Source organism: Ctenopharyngodon idella, chromosome 12 (assembly GCF_019924925.1).
Source record: "Ctenopharyngodon idella isolate HZGC_01 chromosome 12, HZGC01, whole genome shotgun sequence".
NCBI classification, from domain to species: Eukaryota; Metazoa; Chordata; class Actinopteri; order Cypriniformes; family Xenocyprididae; genus Ctenopharyngodon; species Ctenopharyngodon idella.
The window spans coordinates 28,599,146-28,620,261 of record NC_067231.1 but is presented as its reverse complement, the minus strand read 5'-3'; the positions used below and the strand labels follow the sequence as shown (position 1 = coordinate 28,620,261).

The following is a 21,116-nucleotide window of genomic DNA, read 5'->3' as shown; positions in this document are numbered from 1 at the left end:
ATTTCTTTCCTTTGATTTCTAAGTGAACAAGTTAGCTGTAACACATAAGCACAGGTGTAGATGACACAAGTGTGCAAATAAAGGGGAGTAGCTACTTTTTCCACTTCAACTGCCGTAATTTAAAGTAAATATAGGAAATATTGCATAATATTAGAAAGGAATGCCCACCAGCACAAACTCTCCACCCATGACTCTCAAATGACTGTAATAAACTGCCTATATAAAGACAGTGATCGTCCGACTAAAAGCACCAGAAAACGACTGGACGACACAGACGAACACCGGACACTCATCACAGGTATGATGACTTATGATCCAATCGACTACATCTGTAATACAAATCATTAAACACTTTTAGCGTTAGTATTTCATTATGTTGATAATTCGGTTAAATAGAAAATTTAAACATTTCCTGACCAGGTAAATTAGTATTTGTTAACATTAAGCTCTTGTTATTTTGTCAAACTGACCCTGGACCACAAAACCAGTCATAAGTCGCACAGGTATATTTGTAGCAATAGTCAACAATACTTTGTATGGGTCAAAATTATCTATTTTTCTTTTATGCCAAAAATCATTAGGATATTAAGTAAAGATCATGTTCCATGAAGATATTTTGTAAACTTCCTACTGTAAATATATCAAAAATTTATTTTTGTGGATATGCATGGGTAAGGACAATTTTCTCAATATTTTGATTTTTCTGCACCCTCACATTCCAGAATTTCAAATAGTTGTATCTCAACCAAATATCGTCCTATCCTAACAAACCATACATCAATGGAAAGATTATTTATTCAACTTTTTTGTGTTTTCTGTGTTTCGTAAATCACATTATACATGAGCCATCACAAAATACAAGTTAGCTGATTAAAAGCAGTAGAACAAAATCAGTTTAATTATTTGCGTAATTATTAATATTATTATTTTACATTATTATTTTAAATTCCAATAGACTTTGCTTTGAAAAGGCTCAAGAAAAAATGTCTGGGAAAAAATGGATTCTCCTTGTCGCCGGCTCAAAGGGCTGGGAAGATTATCAACACCAGGTTTGTCCTTGTTTTTGTTATTTTCATTCGAAATACATATTGCTCATTAATCCCTCAAGGTGTGCTGTGCCACAGGTTGAATATGATGACGGTAACTGAACATGGAAATCATCTTTTTTATTTGTGTTTCAGGCCAATGTGTGCTGTTTATATCAGATCATCAAGAAACATGGAATTCCTGATGAGCAGATAGTGGTGATGATGTATGATGACATCGCTGACAATCCTCTGTGAGTCATTTCCTGAAGCTTTTGGGTATCATGTGTTTCATGGTTGATCTTGATCCTCAGTGCTAAACTTACTGGTAATTAGTGCTGGAACAACAGAGTAAAGGACCCTTGACACATTTCCAGGCTTCTCAAAAGCAAAAGAGGGGTGAATGAAACATAAATATGATTTTTGCATTCATGTTTGCCACAGTAGCAAAGGATTTATTTATTTATTTATTTATTTATTTATTAATGCATGATACAGAAGCATTGGTAACACTTTAGAATAACTCACGCTATGAAGCATTAGTTAAGCATTAGTAAATAGTTAGTTCATCATTTATAAAGCATTAATAGACATTAGTAAGCAGTTTATAAATACAGCTATAAATGCTTTGTTCTTGATTTATAAACATATCTATAATGTGTTTAATAAATGTATTTTCATACTTTATTAATGATCAATTTATCATTTCTAAATTAAGTATTACATTCATTACAAACCAGTTCTTTAGTTGTCGTCAGTGGTTCATAAGATCATTTATAAAGTGTAAGTAAATTATTAATAAACAATTTAAATGTACATTTGTGCATCTTATTATTTAGACATATAGTAATAGTTACTCCGTGTGTTAATAAATGCTTTATTAACACATATTTCTACTGCAATTCATGATTAATTCAGGTAGTTATAAAACATTTAGTAGTTGTCAGTTATCTATTTTTGTGAGCTCATCTAAAGTGAGGACTATTCATGCCTCGTAAAGCTTTTATAAAGGAGATTTAAGAGATACAGAACATAGAAATATTTATTTCAAGGAAAAAAATTAAACTTTACGATAGGTAACTTGATTAAAAGTAAACCTCTGCAATTTCAAAGAAAATAAAAATCCCTGTACTCCTCCAGAAAAAATAACTGTGCAGTAAAATGAAACTAAGCTTTTGCAATCTGATATAAAAAATAAATTTCTGTAAAGTGTAAACATTGCTGAATAAAAATTAACCAGTGCCAACACTGGATTACAGGAGTGCCAAAATACAATAATAATGTAATAAAATATTTCATAGTGTCAAAACTACCTCAGTACTAACTTTAAAACATTAGAGAACAGCAGTGCAGAAGATCACTGAGCCTTTAAATCTTTGTAAAGCTTTACGAGGCATGAATAGTCCTCACTTTAGATGAGCTCACAAAAATAGTTAACTTGACAACTACTAAATGTTTTACAACTACCCGAATTAATCATGAACTACAGCAGGAATATGTATTAATAAAGCATTTATTAACACACTGAGTAACTATTACTATATGTCTAAATAATACGATGTATAAATGTACATTTAAATTGTTTATTAATAATTTACTTACATTTCCTAAATTATCTTATGAACCACTGACAACTCCTAAATAACTGGTTTGTAAATAATGTAATACTTAATTTAGAAATTATAAATTATTAATAAAGTATGTAAATACAATTATTAAACACATTATAGATATGCTTATAAATCAAGAACAAAGCATTTATAGGTGTATTTATAAACTGCTTATTAATGTCTATTAATGCTTTATAAATGATGAATTGACTGTTTACTAATGCTTAACTAATGCTTCATAGTGTGCAGTTATTATAAAGTTTTACCAAAGCATTTTAAAAATAGAGAGATTGATTACAGAAGTCAGAAGAGAGAAATATGTCAAATTTACCATCACTCCCTCAGCCATGGATTACAAACACCCTCATTACAGCATTAACTAGTTTTTAGTAATTTAATATCAAGGTCATATAACACAAAGTATAGTGTTAAAATGTACATTTAGTACAGTGTAAGTGTAAAGTACACAAGTATAGTGTATTTTTTTTTTTTTTTTTTTTAATGAAATAAATGTAATTGATATGTAATAATTATAGAAAAACATCATCACAGAAAAGGGATGTTGGAGCTGATTGTGTTTAACACTTTCATTTTCTTCTCTGCCTGCAGAAACCCATCTAATGGAATCATTAGTGTAGTAGACGACACAAACGTGTACTTAGGAGTTCCGAAGGACTACACTGGAAAGGTAACATTTGTAATGCTAAATATTGTTTTAAAGTTTTTATTCCATTTCTTAGCACAATTATAACTTATGGCAATAATGATCAATTATGATCAATTATGATCTTAAAGGACGTGACCCCAGAGAACTTCCTGGCTGCTCTTCAAGGGGATGACAGTACAGGGAAAAAAGTCATTAAAAGGTTTGTTTGTTTATGCTATCACTATGTTATTTATCATTTATCATTATTTAATATTTATAATATTATAAAAGCTATTTTATCCCATTATAAATGATTTTACATGATGATTTTGCCTACAATTATAACCAGAAATACTATGTACAGCTAAATAATTGTAATGGATCTGCCGCTTCTGTGCTTGGCCTCTTAATTACTGCTTGCAGCTAATATGAATTTGCTGCTAAAATGAAGAACTATTATTATTTTTTATTTAATGCAGTGAAGCAAATGACAACATATATGTCTACATGACTGGTGTGGGAAATGAAGGCACATTTGAATTTCCTGAGAAGTCGGTAAGTATAAAAAGCTAAGATTTAAGAGATTATATCAGAATAATGGACAGTATATACACTGCACGTCGCTGTTTAGATTTAAATAGGCAAATGTTTAAGAGTCTATGATTGCTGCGATCATTTTTCACACCTCTGAGTCCAGACCTTAAATTCACTGAAAGTCTTTGGATGTGCTGGAGGACATTTAACAGTGATTTCCTCTTGATGGAAATAATGGTATTTCTATTTCACCTCTTGATGGAAATGACCTGGAAATAATGTTATTTTCATCCAGAAGTGCATCAATTTTTGTTCAAGATCTTGTATTGACAATGCAAGAGTCCAGCACATCCCAACAACTTTCAATGAATTTAAGGTCTGGAATCAGAGGTGCCAATTCATGTATGAAAACAATTCTTCATGCTGCCTCCCAACCATTCTTTCACAATTTGAGCCTGATGAATCTTGATCATAAACTCTTAAGCATTTGCCTATTTACATCCAAACGATGTACTTTTTTGGATGGTTTTTTTTTTTTTTTTTTTCTGACTGGGCAGTGTATATAATGATGAGACAAAAATATTATGACATAAAAATGCCCGTTCTCTATTGTTAAAATTGTAGCAATGTATGAACAGAATTCACTTTTTCTTTTTTGCCTTCATGCAAAACTCCCAATTTGTAAATTCCTATTGTGCCAGCAAAATTTTGCAGAGAAACAATAAACTGGACTGCAGATTAAGCAATCATTTATCTGAACATGCAAAAAAAATAATAATAAAAAAAATAATAATCTATGTTAAAAAGCAAAAATTTGCATCACTCATATATTTATAAATGTAGCTATGGATACACAATTGATACAACTAAGCATACAACTTTTTTTGTCTAAAAAATGACACTATTTACCCATGTAGTTAAGGATTTTAGAAATAATTTCAGGGAATAAAATGATAAATACATTATGTAAATATATGAATTAAAACCTGTTGTGTTTAATCTGACACCCTGCTGACTTCTAGATCATTTATTCAGTATTACTTTTATTACAGCTTTATCCAGCTGAAATCACTGGAGCAATCAAGAACATGAGTGAAGAAAACAAGTTCTCAAAGGTATGATTTCAATTGTTTACATAATATGGTAACACTTTACAATAAGATTCATTAGTTAAACATTAGTTAATGTATAAACTAACATGAACTAACCATGAGCAATACATTTGTTACTGCATTTACTAATCATCGTTAACATTGTCCAAATGTGACAGTCTTACCCTCTTCCACCTTGCTTAACAAATCCCAATCTTTAATCTGAAAGGAAATTCAAACCTTGTGATTCTTCTTGCTTCTCTTCTATTTTTAACATGTCCATGTTACCCAAAGGCTATAATAGTACAGCTTTCACAACTGCTACTGCAAAGCTATCGAAACAGCCTGTAGTAATATAAAACACCTGAAGTAAAGAGAATGAGTTGGCTGTAATTTTAAATATCTCGCTCCTCAACATTTAAATGTGCTGCAGATGGTGATATTCATGACCAGCAGTTATTCTGCAAGGATGTTCGAAGACTTTCCCAATCACGTACATGGTAAGATATTACATGAAAACCACAACTGACCTGCCTTAAAAGTAACAAGATTTGGGCTCACAAGTTTTTATTTGAAAGTTTTGTGTCCATAATCCATTTAAAAAAAAAAAAGAAAGAAAAAGAAAAAACGGTTCTAATCTGTTCTGAATCTGTCACCCAGCCTATGCATTGACTGCATGTGACAAAAATATCCAGAGCAGTCCCAGTGATTACGACAAACACAGGAACGTCTACCTCTCTGATAAATTCTCATCTACTTGGTTGAAATACCTGAGTACGGTATGTGTTTTTTGTCAATTAACTTTAAACTGCATATGGCATTATTAGCTCAATATTCTGATCTAATTACAGTCACAAAGTAGACATGACATGTGTGCATTTGTCTTTACATTCACAGGCTGACTTTAATACAGAAACATTCCATAAGCTGACAGAGCTTAAACAAGCGATGTATATTAGAGAAAATCCTGGTCCCTGCCCCTGCCAGTTTGGGGACACGGTATTAAAATTTTCAAACTTCACACAATGAGAACATTTAAGTTGTTATTTTAATATAAAAAGATATGAACACACACACACACACACACACACACACACACACACACACACACACACACACACACACACACACACACACACACACACACACACACACACAATGTATATATTCACAAGATCCATGAATGTTGTACTTTTTCTAAATTCCTTTGTTCATTTTTTCTTTTCTTTAGAGCATCGCCAACTGTTACCTCAGTGAGTTTCTGCAAAACTGAACTCTCTGCAAGCTGTTGGAACCTTGTTCAAGAAAACATCCTTCTGAGTAGCACATGAAAATGAAAAGAGAAATCTGATGATGTTTTGTACTACTTTCTTGTTTCAGAATTCTGGCTTTATGAATAGAATTAAATTGATCACACCATAATGCACTGCTGTTCAAAAGGCTGCATTTGTTTGATCAAAAATAGAGCCTGAAATGGTAAAAATGATGTGAAATATTGTGAAAACAATAAAACTGAGAATAAGGTTAAAAGTCCAGTGATTGTGTTATTTATTATTCATGGATTTGGCAGCTTCTTTAATTCTACAGTGTCTTGCGGTGCATTTAGGGTCTACAATTTAACAGTTTAGAAATTATTTACTGAGGCAGGTGTTGAAGAACTTCACTGAACCTCACTGAACACATTTGGGATGGTTATTTGTGCGCATGGTTTTGAAATTACATATTCAACAAGCACATATTATTAGTGTACTGTTTAAAAGCTCACTTTTGGCCATATGCAGTTCAATCCAGAAGTTTACAACATTGTTAGTGTGGTCTGAACATCATGATACTATTATGATGGGTTTGTTTAAACAAGAGAAAAGTATCTGATGGACAGATAATCCTGAAATATAACTTAATATTTATTAATACTTCATACACACAAATATCATAACCAAACACATTTTCCTTTCTCTTCTACTCAGAAACAACTTTAATTACAGAATACAGCTGCAAGCAGCATGTCCAAGTACCGATGGCACCAAACAATGTTGTGAGGCTTGAGGATTCAAGTCGCAAATCGCCTTATTATAGCGCCACCTAGTGTCAGACAAATGTCTGTCTGTGAGTCTGAGATGAAGTGCATGGTTTATGGATACACTATTAAGGTAAAAAAATAAAAAATAAATAAAAATTCAAAATGAGTAAGTAAATCAATCAATCAACCAACCAGACAGCCAGTCAATAAGAAAGAAGTAATGGGGAATCAATCTGACAAAGTGTGTCTTGTAAGTCTACCTGAAACAGAATGAGTTTTGAGACGGGACGGACAATGGCACATTACTGACCAGTCCTACTTTAGTAACTGTCATATTATCAGACAAGCTTTTACTTATTTATAACTTTGCAGAAATTATCAAAAAACAAATAAATAAATACAGTTAAAATCGTATAATAGTGACAGTGTAAAAATGTCTACAATGAGTCAAAAACAGCTCATTAATCCAGCTCATTCTGCAAATGAAAAAGACCAAGGGAAACAACAGTATTCACAGTGGTTCTGGTTGTACACTGTATATTCTGGAAAATGTAGCAGGTCAACCAGATATTCAATGCATATTCAGAACATTTGTATGATGTGCAGTGTGCACATAAACATGCTGCATTCTGCAGAAACAGTAAGAATAGATATCAAAGATGTTTTTTGTGAATATAGTCTCTGTGACAATGTCAAGGAAGATTGACACCTGTGTAGCAAATATAAACCAGCTACAGTAGTTCTGTTTTATATATTTATGTATGTGCAGTTATTCAGTTTGACACTAGAGGGTGCTGTGACTTTGTGCATTTTCCAACAAACTTGATTTGTGTGGGAAAACATTAGATTTGCTGGAGATACTTTGCCATTATCTGCTATAGCCAGTACTTCAGTCAACTCTCAAACCTAAATCTAAGTTCAGAAACAGACCTGTGACCCAGTTTGGGTCTTGAGTCTTTGGGTCTTGAGTCTTGAAGCTAATTCAAAATATTAAAGAAAAGAAATTATCTTAAAAAACGTTTATTATTTTATGTAACTTTTATTCTCTTTGAGCATTTAATTATTTAGTTATTATGGGATAAAACAATGTGTATAAAAGTATGAGTGGAGTATTTGAAATCATATCCAGTTCTAGAGAAAACAAACATTTACGACATCCCATAGTTACAGAGATACTGTATAGACCTTGTGACAACTTGCCCCGGCCACCACTACAGGGTACTATATATAAGTTACAGAAACACTAACTCACATTGTAGCTGGTGTTATTCTTGTCCAACAAACTGGCCAATGTTGAAAAACATCACAGTAGGAATTTCCACAGCTAATATACACACATTCTCCCATAGAGAGTCACAGACGGCTGGAGACAGAAACACGCTTCAGTGCATTTAGATTTATAAAGTGTGTGACACTGATGAATGCAGCTGTGTAGAAGAGAAAACACTAATACTGTGCTCTACTTTACAAAGTCTCTGAGCCTCTTCCCCTCCAAATTATACAATGGGTGTTTTCTCCTGCTTCTCTGGTAGTAAAAAAGTGTGAGGTTACACTTTATTTTATACATTCACTATTGTTTTAATCTCTCTGAATGTTCTAGGTTTGTTCTCTCAAAAGCCTGAAACAGAAAGGCAGGGAATGAGAAAAAATAAACAGTGCTGCTGTCATTCAGGCACCTGCTTTCACTTGGAAATGTTGTCTTTGCATCCGCTTTAATCTCCTATATCCTTGTTCCTGGAGGAAAACATGATTATTTTGTGTGGAAAGCAAATTGCTGCATCTCTCTTTGACATTTTGCCATCACCTCACAAGACCAATGGGGCAAAACTGAAATGTGGGCCAAAGCAGCCACTGTACATGTTCAGGTACGATGCACCGATTATGTGTGTGTGTGTGTGTGTGTGTGTGTGTGTGTGTGTGTGTGTGTGTGTGTGTGTGTGTGTGTGTGTGTGTGTGTGTGTGTGTGTGTGTGTGTGTGTGTGTGTGTGTGTGTGTGTGTGTGAAAGAGAGAGAGAGATTATTGTGAAGTTGTCATCACAATAAGCGAAAACAGATCTAGTAATTAAATCAAATAATTTATTAATTATATATATAAAAAAACTCTTTTTTCTGTAACTCTTTTTGTGCTATGTGTCTCAAACTTTGATATAATATTCCCATATTGCTTAAAATATAATGTTTTAAAAATGTTTACAAATTTGTGAAGAATCAAAACAGCAAATAAAATTTTAGGAAAGAATTCCTTGGTCAACCTAACTGGTATTACTGAGCTCTATCACTCATGACACCAGACTACATATATTTCCCTTTTAGTTTAATGAGAGCTTTTATTTTCTTTATTTTTATATATTTTTATGAGAGAGTCAGCTGCTAAAATACAGAAAACTCAGTCTGACAGCTTCTGATTAACTTTTATCGTGGGAGTTTAAAGACCTCATTCCGGTAAGAAAGCTGCTTGTATACTATTAAATAAAGATTGTCCATCGACAGATAAAACCCCAGAAGTGAGTAATTAATTTGAATTTGTCACTCAGAAGGAAGTTTATGCTAATGAAACACCAATCAAAAGCCTCAACAAGTAGAATTTATAGTCATTTCGAAGGATTTCACAGGTATTAAAGCATCTGGTAACAAGCCAATATTACAAGAAAACTGTTACATGTTTGTTTTGCCTCTTTGGTTCATAGCCTTTAATGATAATAAACAGTTTAATAAGATTTGAGAGAACACAAGGAGGCTGATGCCAGAATCCATTAAAATTTCCATGATACACAAGCCCTGCAAGTACACTGCGTCTTTAAATATGCTGTATATTGACACATAATGTCTTGCTAACAGTGATTGTGTTGTTCAGATTCCCTGTTAACCATCAGTACAACTATAAACCCTGACTACAGCAGAATTCCTGGAAGACACTGCTTTAAACAACTTGATAATGTGTTTTTACATCACAAAGCAAAACAGATATCATAACAGATATATACCGTAAGTGACCGCATGAATTATCTCAAATATTATCCCTCAGAAGAGATACAGTACCAGTCAAAAGTTTGGACAGCCCTGACTGAATGTGTTTCTCATAATCCTACACACCTTTTGGCCTAAAGGCTTATGCTTAAATCCTTGAAATGAGTTAGACAAATATAATTTAAGAGCAGACGCAGTCATGTATCCAGGCCGGTGACTTTGAAGAAGCTTAAATATAAGAAAGCTTTGATTTAACTAGACTTTACTTTTCTAAAATGTATAAAAATAGCAATAATATAAAAATGAGTGATATTGTCCATGTTTGATATTTCTCAAAAACATTCAGGTTTGTGTATTAGTTATTAAACTTGTACAATTAAAGGGTTAGTTCACCTAAAAATGAATTAATTACTCACCCTCATGTCGTTCCACACCCGTAAGACCTTCGTTCGTCTTCAGAACACAAATTAAGATATTTTTGATAAAATCCAATGGCTCAGTGAGGCCTGCATTGACAGCAAGATAATTAACACTTTCAGATGCCCAGAAAGCTACTAAAGACATATTTAAAACAGTTCATGTGACTGCAGTGGCTCAACCTTAATGTTATGAAGCAACGAGAATACTTTTTGTGAGCCAAAAAAACAAAATAACGACTTTATTCAACAATATCTAGTGATGGGTGATTTCAAAACACTGCTTCATGAAGCTTCGAAGCTTTACGAATCATTTGTTTCGAATCAGTGGTTTGGAGCACGTATCAAACTGCCAAAGTCATGTAAGTGTTTCGAAATTTCAATGGTTCACCACTGGGGAGCGTGACTTTGGTAGTTTGACACACACTCTGAACCACTGATTCGAAACAAAAGATTCGTAAAGCTTTGAAGCTTCATGAAGCAATGTTTCTTGCAGTGTGTTTCTGTTTATTTTGTTTTTTTTTGGTGTACAAAAAGGTTGAACCACCGCAGTCACATGAATTGTTTTAAATATGTCTTTAGTACCTTTCTGGATCTTGAGAGGTTCAGTGACATTGCTGGCAATGGAGGCCTCACTGCACCATCGGATTTCATCAAAAATATCTTAATTTGTGTTCCGAAGATGAACGAAGGTCTTACGGGTGTGGAACGACATGAGGGTGAGTAATTAATGACAGAATTTTCATTTTTGGGTGAACTAACCCTTCAAGGGTAGGGTTAGGGTAAGGTGCTAGAGACTGCATTGTGTCAATGAATGTCCTCATAAAAATAGATGTTCAAAAAGTGTGTGTGTGTGTGTGTGTGTGTGTGCAGAATGGTTGTGCTGTGGTGGGTTTGGAGCATCTGTGCAGGCATCAGTGTGTTCTCCAGAATGAGGCTAATTAAAGGTTCCATGTGGCCGATCAGTGTTTTAATGTCCCTCCCCACCAAACATCCGTCTCAGGTAATGGGGTGTGGCTATACAGCAGCTTCCAACCAAACACACACACTCATATGGCACACTGTCACACACCCCCCTAAGGTTTTAAACACTTCCTTCAGGACCGTATGCCTGACTGGAGAAGCGCAATTCCTGCACCAAACGTCACAAGTGCATTGTGGGATAGCTGTGTCATCACCGGCACCTAATTGATGGTGCAACAGGAGCCGAGGCAGTTGTCTGATGACAGCGCGTGATGTATCGAAGGCCCGTTTTAACAGTCTGACCTTTTTAAGGAAAGACAAAGAAGAATAACCATCAATGAAATATGAATCATTCGCTATAAGTTGTTGTGGGCTTGTATAAATCATTTGCATTGGAAATCATTTGTTATAAACTGGTGTGAACATCTTTTGTGCTCTACTTGAGGAACTCTTAAAGGTTGTCATGATAGATGAGAGACATAGATCCATCTGTTCACATTCAGAAATGTTTTAGAAATATTTAAATATGAAATATAAAATAAACTAATGAACTATACGGACTTATATATATATTTTTTTATTTTTTTTTTTTTTTTTTTTAATTTAAAATAGCTTTAACTGTCTATAAACCTGCATGCTATTGTGTTTTGCATAGACACCAAGGCTGCCCCTGCTGGTAGATGTTGTAACTACATTCATCAATCTTTCTCCACTGACAAGCATTGAAAAGTCTGGCAAAACTCTGACAAAATAAGCAGTTTGTTTATTTCTAGGCCTCACAGCTGGCATTGAGATGATAGAGCGAACAGATCTCTCACAGACCTCCTTGATAAACACAACGCTACACTCCTCACTGTTTCACTGCTTTGGTGTAAAATCACACATGACAGGTGAATTCTGACAGTACAGCAAACCTTGCCTGGGTCGTTAGTGCTAATATCACATTTCTTTGCCAATCCCTCATCGTTTTTGTGCTTCATTGACTATTTCTCTTCAAAAGATATTAAGTATTCAAACCTCATTTGCGTCCTTATTTTTCAATTTGCTGCCGCAGTAGTTTAATTTATTCCATATAATTTCTTTTTTCCGAGAGGGACATTAATCATTGCCTGTTCCTTTTAGTGCCTGTGGGATTCTTCTTCCTTCTGTTTTTAATCAATAACACAAGAGCCCCTCCTTCGCTGAGTAAGATAAAACAGTTAGCTAAAGGATATCTACTCTCTTACTGCACACCGATCATGCTGGATCTTACCTGCTCATGTAATAAGTCTTTCTACAAATATAGGCTAAACACCCAGAAGAAATCCAAACTGGAGTTCTGTGGATTGTAGTCCCAATTTTCAGACCATCTATGCTACTGTATGCATATATGCAAAGTGACAAAAATAACTTGATTCATGCAAGCAGGTAGCTTAGTTAACTGCAAATCATGGTTCATGGTTGTAACAAACTGAATGCTTTTGACTAACTTAGTTTTTATCAATTACACTGAACAGAATGGAACTGTTATGATGTCAAATGCTGACTTCATGTGCTATTGGAGTTATCGTAAATACACGTTTCCTAGTTAAAAATTGGACATGAATGCCCTCTCAAGTTGCATTTACCACTGGGAAGCTTGGGGATAATTTTGATACCCAAGTTCCCGAGTTGGGCAGGCCAAAAACTTTAAACATGGCAAAGGGGAGAAGCTGCTGTGACTGGTGTACTTTATTAGTTTTTCCCACAACAGCTACATCACCTTGTCTTGTTGTTATAGTAGTGCATATTTACATATTTGAATAATCATTTGAAGCATATTGTATGTTTTATACACCACAAAAACAGTCTGTATTTCAACACGTTTTTTTTTTTTTTTTAAAGAACTTTCACTGTTGTTAGTTTCACTCAAACCATCCTTGTTTACATTACTTAAAAAACTCCTGAGTTTACCTGAATTTACCTGAGTTGTTTCTACTAAAAATTAATATTGTCAGCTTTACTTAAAGGGTTAGTTCACCCAAAAATGAAAATTCTGTCATTAACTACTCACCCTCATCACACCCGTAAGACCTTTGTTCATCTTCAGAACACAAATTAAGATATTTTTGATGAAATCCGATGGCTCAGTGTGGCCTGCATTGACAGCAAGATAATTAACACTTGCCCAGAAAGCTATGTTGAATAAAGTCATTATTTTGTTTTTTTGGCACACAAAAAGTATTCTTGTCACTTCATAACATTAAGATTGAACCACTGTAGTCACATGAACTGTTTTAAATATGTCTTTAGTAGCTTTCTGGGCGTTTGAAAGTGGGTATAGGATAAGTTAACTTGCTGTCGATAGAGGCCTCACTGAGCCATCAGATTTAATCAAAAATATCTTAATTTGTGTTCCGAAGAAGGTCTTAAGGGTGCGGAATGACATGAGGGTGAGTAATTAATGACAGAATTTTCATTTTTAGGTGAACAAACCCTTTAACAGCCAAATTCCTAGTGAAAAACTACATTACCCATGATGCTGCACAGACAGCTGGAACTCTTTAGATCTTTAGCTCCGCCCACTCCCATGAAGAGCTGCGAAATGTTTATACTGAAAAGTGTATATATATATATATATATATATATATATATATATATATACACTGTATATATATAATACTGGGTTGTATTTTTATTTTTTTTTCTAACTTCGTCTTTTCTGATTTTCAAAAACTTTTTTGCATCAAATCAAAGTTTGTAGTTTTGTGATTCGGCTTGGTTCATGGTTTATAACTCTTTAACAAAGACCTCCCTGTGGGAAAAATGAATTGAAAAAAATATTTTTGAGACCAGCGCTGCTGAAAATGGTGCGGGCACTCTATAAATATGTATTATTAACTAGTATTATTTATTATAAATTCACTTATAAATTCAATATTCTATATACCTCAAATGGTTCATAAATATAGACCTATTTACATTCCTATAGTTGTTAATATGACAAGAAACACTTATTTTAAGAATGCCACACTTTATGTGTACAAATGTGCACGTTAAAACCGTTTTTATTCTGCTCAATTAATTTATTATCTGAAGACTCGGATGAACCTGATCAAGAACACAGTTCCCTTGAAGGCAATCTGTTCATTAAGATAATATGTTAATTTATAGGAAGTGCTATTAAGATGTTCTCCAAAAAGAGTGCCGGTCAGCATTTTTCCAAACTTGGCCTTCTTAATTACATCATTCTTTTGCTGTCATTAAGGATATTAAAAATTCATTAACGGGACAAGTACTGCTGAGCTGCAACAAATCAGACGAGAAGTGTTCTTCTAAAGGCCATAACTGTCATTAAGATGCTGTTAAAGCCCACTGTCAAGTTTTTTAAGTCCTTTACTTTAAGTCTATACTGAATTAACTACATGATATGCCACATAGTATTTGCTCTGAGAAAAAAATATTTTTATTAAAAACAATTATCCAACTATATCCCAGTAATATTCATTTCAGAGGATCCATTCAGCATGGATAATTGCAAGACTTTAATCATGTCAGAGAGGCTTTAGGAGCTAAAAGAAATTCTGTTGACTCGTGTTTGTTGGTCGAAATGCTCCTCTAATGTGCTTGTGCCTAATATCTGACTGTATTTAACATTTACACCCCATTTTGTCGGTCACGGCCCAATGATTTTGCACAACAATTGCATTTGAGCGGAGGGCTCGTGCGCAGTGTTGTGGCTGTGTACACAGCTCAGTGGGTGTATACTGTAGAGTTTTATTGATATTGCTCTAAGATAGCTTTGCTCTGGGCCTCCCTGTTTGCCCCGCCATCGAGGAGTCAGCGCCGTAGGTGACCCGACAGATCAATTTATCTGAGCGAGAGCAGCAATCCGTGAGAGGCATCTTTACTGAAGAATGAATTAAATAAACGTGGTGGGGACAGACGAGTTTCTGTGATGGCCTGGAGTCAAACACACTCTTGATCTTCTCTGCACTACCAAAAATCATATATTATTCTCATTTTAAAAGGGAAATTAATGTACTGAACAAAAATGAATTCTTAAAGTGTTAAAATAAAGAAGTCTTCAGCCTTATTGCTTTTCTAAAATGTCATCAACAGCAATATGACAAAAGACAACACTCAGTAAAAGTATCCTGACGCAGCAACACTGACTCGACCGACTGCAATCGCCACCATGGAAGATGACCAGAAATTGAGAAATCATACTTATTATGTATGTATCAAACATAAAAAATTAAAATGTGACATTAAATCTGCTCAACAACTTTCTCAGTTCTGTGATTGTGTGACTGTTGGCAAATTGGGCTACAAATGTTTGTCACTTTCATCCTATATAACAAAAGTGGGTCTCATTTTGTTCCATTTTTTGCAGTTAAACTAAAGACTTTAGTATGGAAGCTTGTTTCCACCACTAAATAAAAAAGGTAATTGCTACTTTTTATCTCACAATTGCTAGTTATAAAGTCAGAATTGCGAGATATATACTTTTTTCTCACAATTGTGAGTTATCATCACGCAATTCTGATTTTATATGAGAAAAAAAAGTCAGAATTGTGAGATATAAACTCACAATTGTGAGTTATAAAGTCAGAATTGCATAATATAAACTCAAAATTATGTCTTATAAAGTCAGAATTGTGAGATATAAAGTCAGAATTTTGAGATATAAAGTCAGAATTGGGAGATATAAACTTGTAATTCTGACTTTTTTCTCAGAATTGTTTATATCTCACAATTCTGACTTTATATCTAAAAATTCGGACTTTATAACTTGCAATTGTGAATTTATATCTCACAATTCTGAGAAAAAAGTCAGAATTGTGAGATGTAAACTCACAATTGTGAGAAAAAAAAGGCAGAATTGTGAGATAAAAAGTCGCAATTACCTTTTTTTATTTTTTTATTTCCTGGCGGAAACAAGCTTCCATACTTTAGATATACAAAGATGTTGCACTCATATTACTATGAATGGGAGAAAGCGCAACTTGCAATACGGCGGAATAAGCTCCGCCTTCTAAATAAAAGAGCCAGTTGCCAATTGGTAAAGTCATCGCCTCACTGCAGCTGCCGTTAGAAGCTCTGTTTGCTATAGAGACAGTCAATGTTCTGAGACGCACATGCGCATTGACTGGTCAAGCCTGAAAAATGTCTTTTTTTGTCATGATTTGAACATTTAGTTAGTTGTCAGATTTCCTTGGTGATTTCAAATAAGAAATTTAATCAGCTTTGGAGAATTTTATGTTTCCCCATTCAAAGAGATAAGAGCTGTACTTGCATGACTGCCCGAGAGGCGTTTCAAAGATGGCCACCGAGTGAAATGACTTGCCTTAAAGGGATAGTTCACCCAAAAATGCTGTCATAATTTACTCACCCTGAAGTTGTTCCAAACCTGTATGAGTTTCTTTCTTCTGTTGAACACAAAAGAAGATATTTTGAAGAATGTTGGTAACCAGACAGTTGATGAAAGCTTCCATACTAGGAAAAAAAAAAAAAAATACTATGGAAGTCAATGGCTACCTTCAACTGTCTGGTTAGAAGAAACTCATACAGGTTTGGAACAACATAAGGGTGAACAAATGATGAGAGGAATTTTCATTTTTGGGTCAACTATCCCTTTAAAGGCTCTAAAACTCACTTAAACTTTAATTTTTTATAACGTTTTAATTTTTCTATTTTAGTAAACTTAATCTACTCTGTTTATCCAATTGATTTGTCCAACATATTTGAACCAACAAAATATAAAAAGAAAAAAGAAGCTTTTAGGAAGTAAGTAAAACTCAAAAAAAGTCCATGCAAGTTGAGTTCTTTTTTTTTTTTTTTTTTTTTTTTTTACAGTATTCATTGTGTAAACCCTTCACTGCTTGAATATTTAATCACTGACAAAAACTGGACAATCTAAAACAACCATGTTATGTCAGAGCAATGATTGGAAGCACATTCATGGGGTCTCTTGACTTCACTGGAGGTCTGGGACTCCCTCTAATACACCCTCAAATTGAACACTGCACTGCAGTAATCATATTTCCAAAAACGATGGCAAGCTACACTTTAACAAACAGTCATATTGCTAATCTTTTGATCTTCTTTCTTCGAAACTAAAAGCATCTCATGCACCCCCCGCCCCAAATCACATCATCGACATTAAGGCGCGTCTTCAACGGAACGCATGCAAGATAATGGCGAGTTAAAACATCTACAACCCCACGCAGCCACAGGAAGCGAGCGGACAACAGTATAAACGTAGGGTAAACGCGGGGGTAATAACGCTGATGAGATCTTAGCGGGGGTGATTTCATTCAGATGTGAATTAGAGCCAGAAACCGGACTCACGCTGAGATTGTACTTAGGCCAATCTCTGTCACTTACACTCACTTACTGTTAATGTGGCCCCCTCCAGGAAGCACACGATTAACTAGCCCAAACTCCAGGACTTATTTCTGGATTATTATTATTACCGCTATCCCGAAACAGCGAGAGTGCGTGTTGGTTAATGGTTATCTCAATGGGCCTGTGCAAAAGGCGGTGAAGATCCCTATAGCTTTATTTCTGTTGACAGACAGAAAAGTTTCAGTCAAATAAGAGGACATTAAAGTGCGAACGAGTCGCAGCAGGAGCCGTGTGGTTATTGGGGTTCAAATGGAAAAGTTAGTTTTGGTGCATTCACGGGGTGTGTTTACTCGAAATGGTTTTACAGATCAGTGCTTTGGCTATGATTACTATGATGTAAACAACACAATCAGTGGAACATACTGATTGTAAAATCAGGTGAAATATCATCAATATATAGTCAGTTAAAGGCCATCAGGCACAACGCAGAGCAGAGTGAATGTATTTAAAATACAGCAGTGCCATATTGCTTTAATGAAACAATTACAAAAATATTAAATGTTATTTTAGTAATCAAATTCCAAATGCCATCTTTTCAGTAGAAGATACAGTTCCTTTTTTTTTTTTTTTTACATATTGGGTGTTTAGATATTAGCTTTTAAGGCTATTAGAATATTGTCCGACATTTTCTTTTAAATTCGAAAAAGTCACACAATAAAAGAGCCTTAAAAAATAAAAATAAAATATTAATAAAATATTGCACAATTTTTTTTAAAAAAAACTTAAAATAAATGCATCTCTTAATAACATAAAAAATAAAATGCATCACTTAATGTCGTAAAATAAACATATTACTTAATATAGTAAAATAAGCGTCACTTAATATCGTAAAAAGTAAAATGTATCACTTAATGTTGTAAAATAAATGCATCACTTAATATCATAAAATATACATATCACTTAATATCATAAAATAAACGTATCACTAAATATCATAAAAATAAATGCATCACTTAATATCGTAAAATAAACGCATCACTTAAAGTCATAAAATAAATGCATAACTTAATGTCGTAAAATAAACGTATCACTTAATGACGTAAAAAATAAAATGTATCACTTAAAGTCGTAAAATAAACGCGTCACTTAATAACGCAAAAAATAAAATGTATCACTTAAAGTCGTAAAATAAACACAACTTAATAACGTAAAAAATAAACATATCACTAAATATCGTAAAAAATAAATGCATCATCACCTAATATTGTAAAATAAATGCATAACTTACTGTCGTAAAATAAATGTATCACTTGATATACAAAATAAAATGTATCACTTAAAGTCGTAAAATAAACGCATAACTTAATGTCGTAAAATAAACGCATCACTTAATGTCGTAAAATAAATGCATCACAATGACGTAAAAAGTAAAATATATCACTTAATGTTGTAAAATAAACGTATAACTTAATGACGTAAAAAATAAAACGTATAACTTAATGTCGTAAAATAAACGCATCACAATGACGTAAAAAGTAAAATATATCACTTAATGTTGTAAAATAAACGTATAACTTAATGACGTAAAAAATAAAACGCATAACTTAATGTCGTAAAATAAACGCATCACTTAATGTTGTAAAATAAACGCATAACTTAATGTCGTAAAATAAATGCATCACAATGACGTAAAAAGTAAAATATATCACTTAATGTTGTAAAATAAACGTATAACTTAATGACGTAAAAAATAAAACGCATAACTTAATGTCGTAAAATAAACGCATCACTTAATGTTGTAAAATAAACGCATAACTTAATGTCGTAAAATAAACGCATCATTTAATGTCGTAAAATAAACGCATAACTTAATGTCGTAAAATAAACGCATCACAATGACGTAAAAAGTAAAATATATCACTTAATGTCGTAAAATAAACGTATAACTTAATGACGTAAAAAATAAAACGCATCACTTAATGTCGTAAAATAAACGCATCACTTAATGTCGTAAAATAAACGCATCACTTAATGTCGTAAAATAAATGCATCACAATGACGTAAAAAGTAAAATGTATCACTTAATGTCGTAAAATAAACGTATAACTTAATGACGTAAAAAATAAAATGCATAACTAAATGTTATAAAATAAACGTATAACTTAATGTCGTAAAATAAACGCATCACTTAATGACGTAAAAAGTCAAATGTATCACTTAATGTAAAATAAACGTATCACTTAATGTCGTAAAATAAATGCATAACTTAATGTCGTAAAATAAACGCATTACTTAATGACGTAAAAAGTAAAATGTATCACTGAATGTCGTAAAATAAACATCACTTAATAATGTAAAAAACGTATCTTAATAACCTAAAATAAATGTATCAGTCAGGAAGTTGGAAGGAAGGAAGGAAGGAAGGAAGCTTAATAGGCAAAGTTAACAACTATAATTCCTTGAAAAGTGTAAAACTGTGACTATGATGCTTTTTGTGCAGTAAAAAAGTACTGCAAAAACACTGCACAGAATATGGTTTCCCACAATGCAATGCACATGAATTGACTTTCCATTTCCTGTGTGAGGAATGAATAATTTGAACAAACCTGAATAATACAATAAAATCAAATGCATGTTTGTTGAATATGAATTTGCCCTGGAGAGTTGCAAGGATTTTTGTGCTTGTTATATTTGAATGAGTAGAAGTGAGGGAAAATGTCCCTGTAGACTTGAAGCCTCCAGCTGAGCTTCTGTTCCGCTTGTTTCGTGTGGAATCTGTCAGCCGGCGTTTCTTCAGACTGAGTCATCTGGACCGTTTGCTTAAACACTAGATCTGATATTAAAATGATCTCACTGCAGACACGCCTGCTAAGTGTGTGTGTGTGTGTGTCCTGAGGCCCTGCATTAGAAAAGGTCTGGTTTCAGTATGGAACACACATTTTCCATGTTGCAGTGGATAAAAATGGTAATAACCTGCTGTGTGTGTTTAAGTGTTTAATATGCAAAGCATACTTGTGAAATATTACTACATACAACAATAACTAAGTGTTGTGTTAGTGTTAAATCAAAATGTGTTTCATTTTAATTTTGTATAAAACATTTTATTAATCAAATTCAAGTGTCATCTTTCTGACAGAAGATACAGTCCCTGATATGTAAATATAATCTTATTATTATTATTATTATTATTATTTAATTTGTTAACAACACAACATAACAACACAACACAACATGCATTTATTGTATTATTCAGGTTTGTGCAAATTATTCATTCCTCACACTTGAGAAGGAAGGTCATGTCATGCGCATTGCATTGTGGGAAACAGTATTCTGTGCAGTGTGGTTTGCTTCATGCTGCACATTTTATTGCATTAAAAGCACCAAAGTCACAATCTTACACTTTCCAGGTTAATCAACCTAACAATGGCACACTTATAGCTGACTCTGCATATTAAGCTGACAAGAGAAAGCATTTTAAGAAACATGAAAAAAACAAAAAACATACTTAAGAGCCCCTTTTTAAGCACATGCTCTC

The 21,116-nt window shown here is 33.5% G+C and overlaps 1 protein-coding gene across 1 annotated transcript; it reads left to right on the top strand.

Moving 5' to 3' along the window:
- Nucleotides 1-224: 224 nt before the first annotated feature.
- On the top strand, nt 225-6,425 carry LOC127523269 (legumain-like). Its single transcript, XM_051913791.1, has 11 exons — nt 225-298; nt 956-1,049; nt 1,182-1,279; nt 3,245-3,323; nt 3,431-3,501; nt 3,761-3,836; nt 4,868-4,930; nt 5,340-5,406; nt 5,567-5,685; nt 5,804-5,905; nt 6,138-6,425. Exons 2-11 carry the CDS (start codon nt 984-986, stop codon nt 6,177-6,179), a joined length of 783 nt encoding a protein of 260 aa, XP_051769751.1. The 5' UTR covers nt 225-298; nt 956-983; the 3' UTR covers nt 6,180-6,425.
- Nucleotides 6,426-21,116: the final 14,691 nt, after the last annotated feature.

Coding starts and splice junctions, on each gene's coding strand:
- LOC127523269 (XM_051913791.1), top strand. CDS start 984: ATGTCTGGGAAAAAATGGATTCTCCTTGTCGCCGGCTCAAAGGGCTGG. Junction 1,280..3,244: donor GACATCGCTGACAATCCTCT/GTGAGTCATTTC, acceptor CTCTGCCTGCAG/AAACCCATCTAATGGAATCA. Junction 3,837..4,867: donor TTGAATTTCCTGAGAAGTCG/GTAAGTATAAAA, acceptor CTTTTATTACAG/CTTTATCCAGCTGAAATCAC.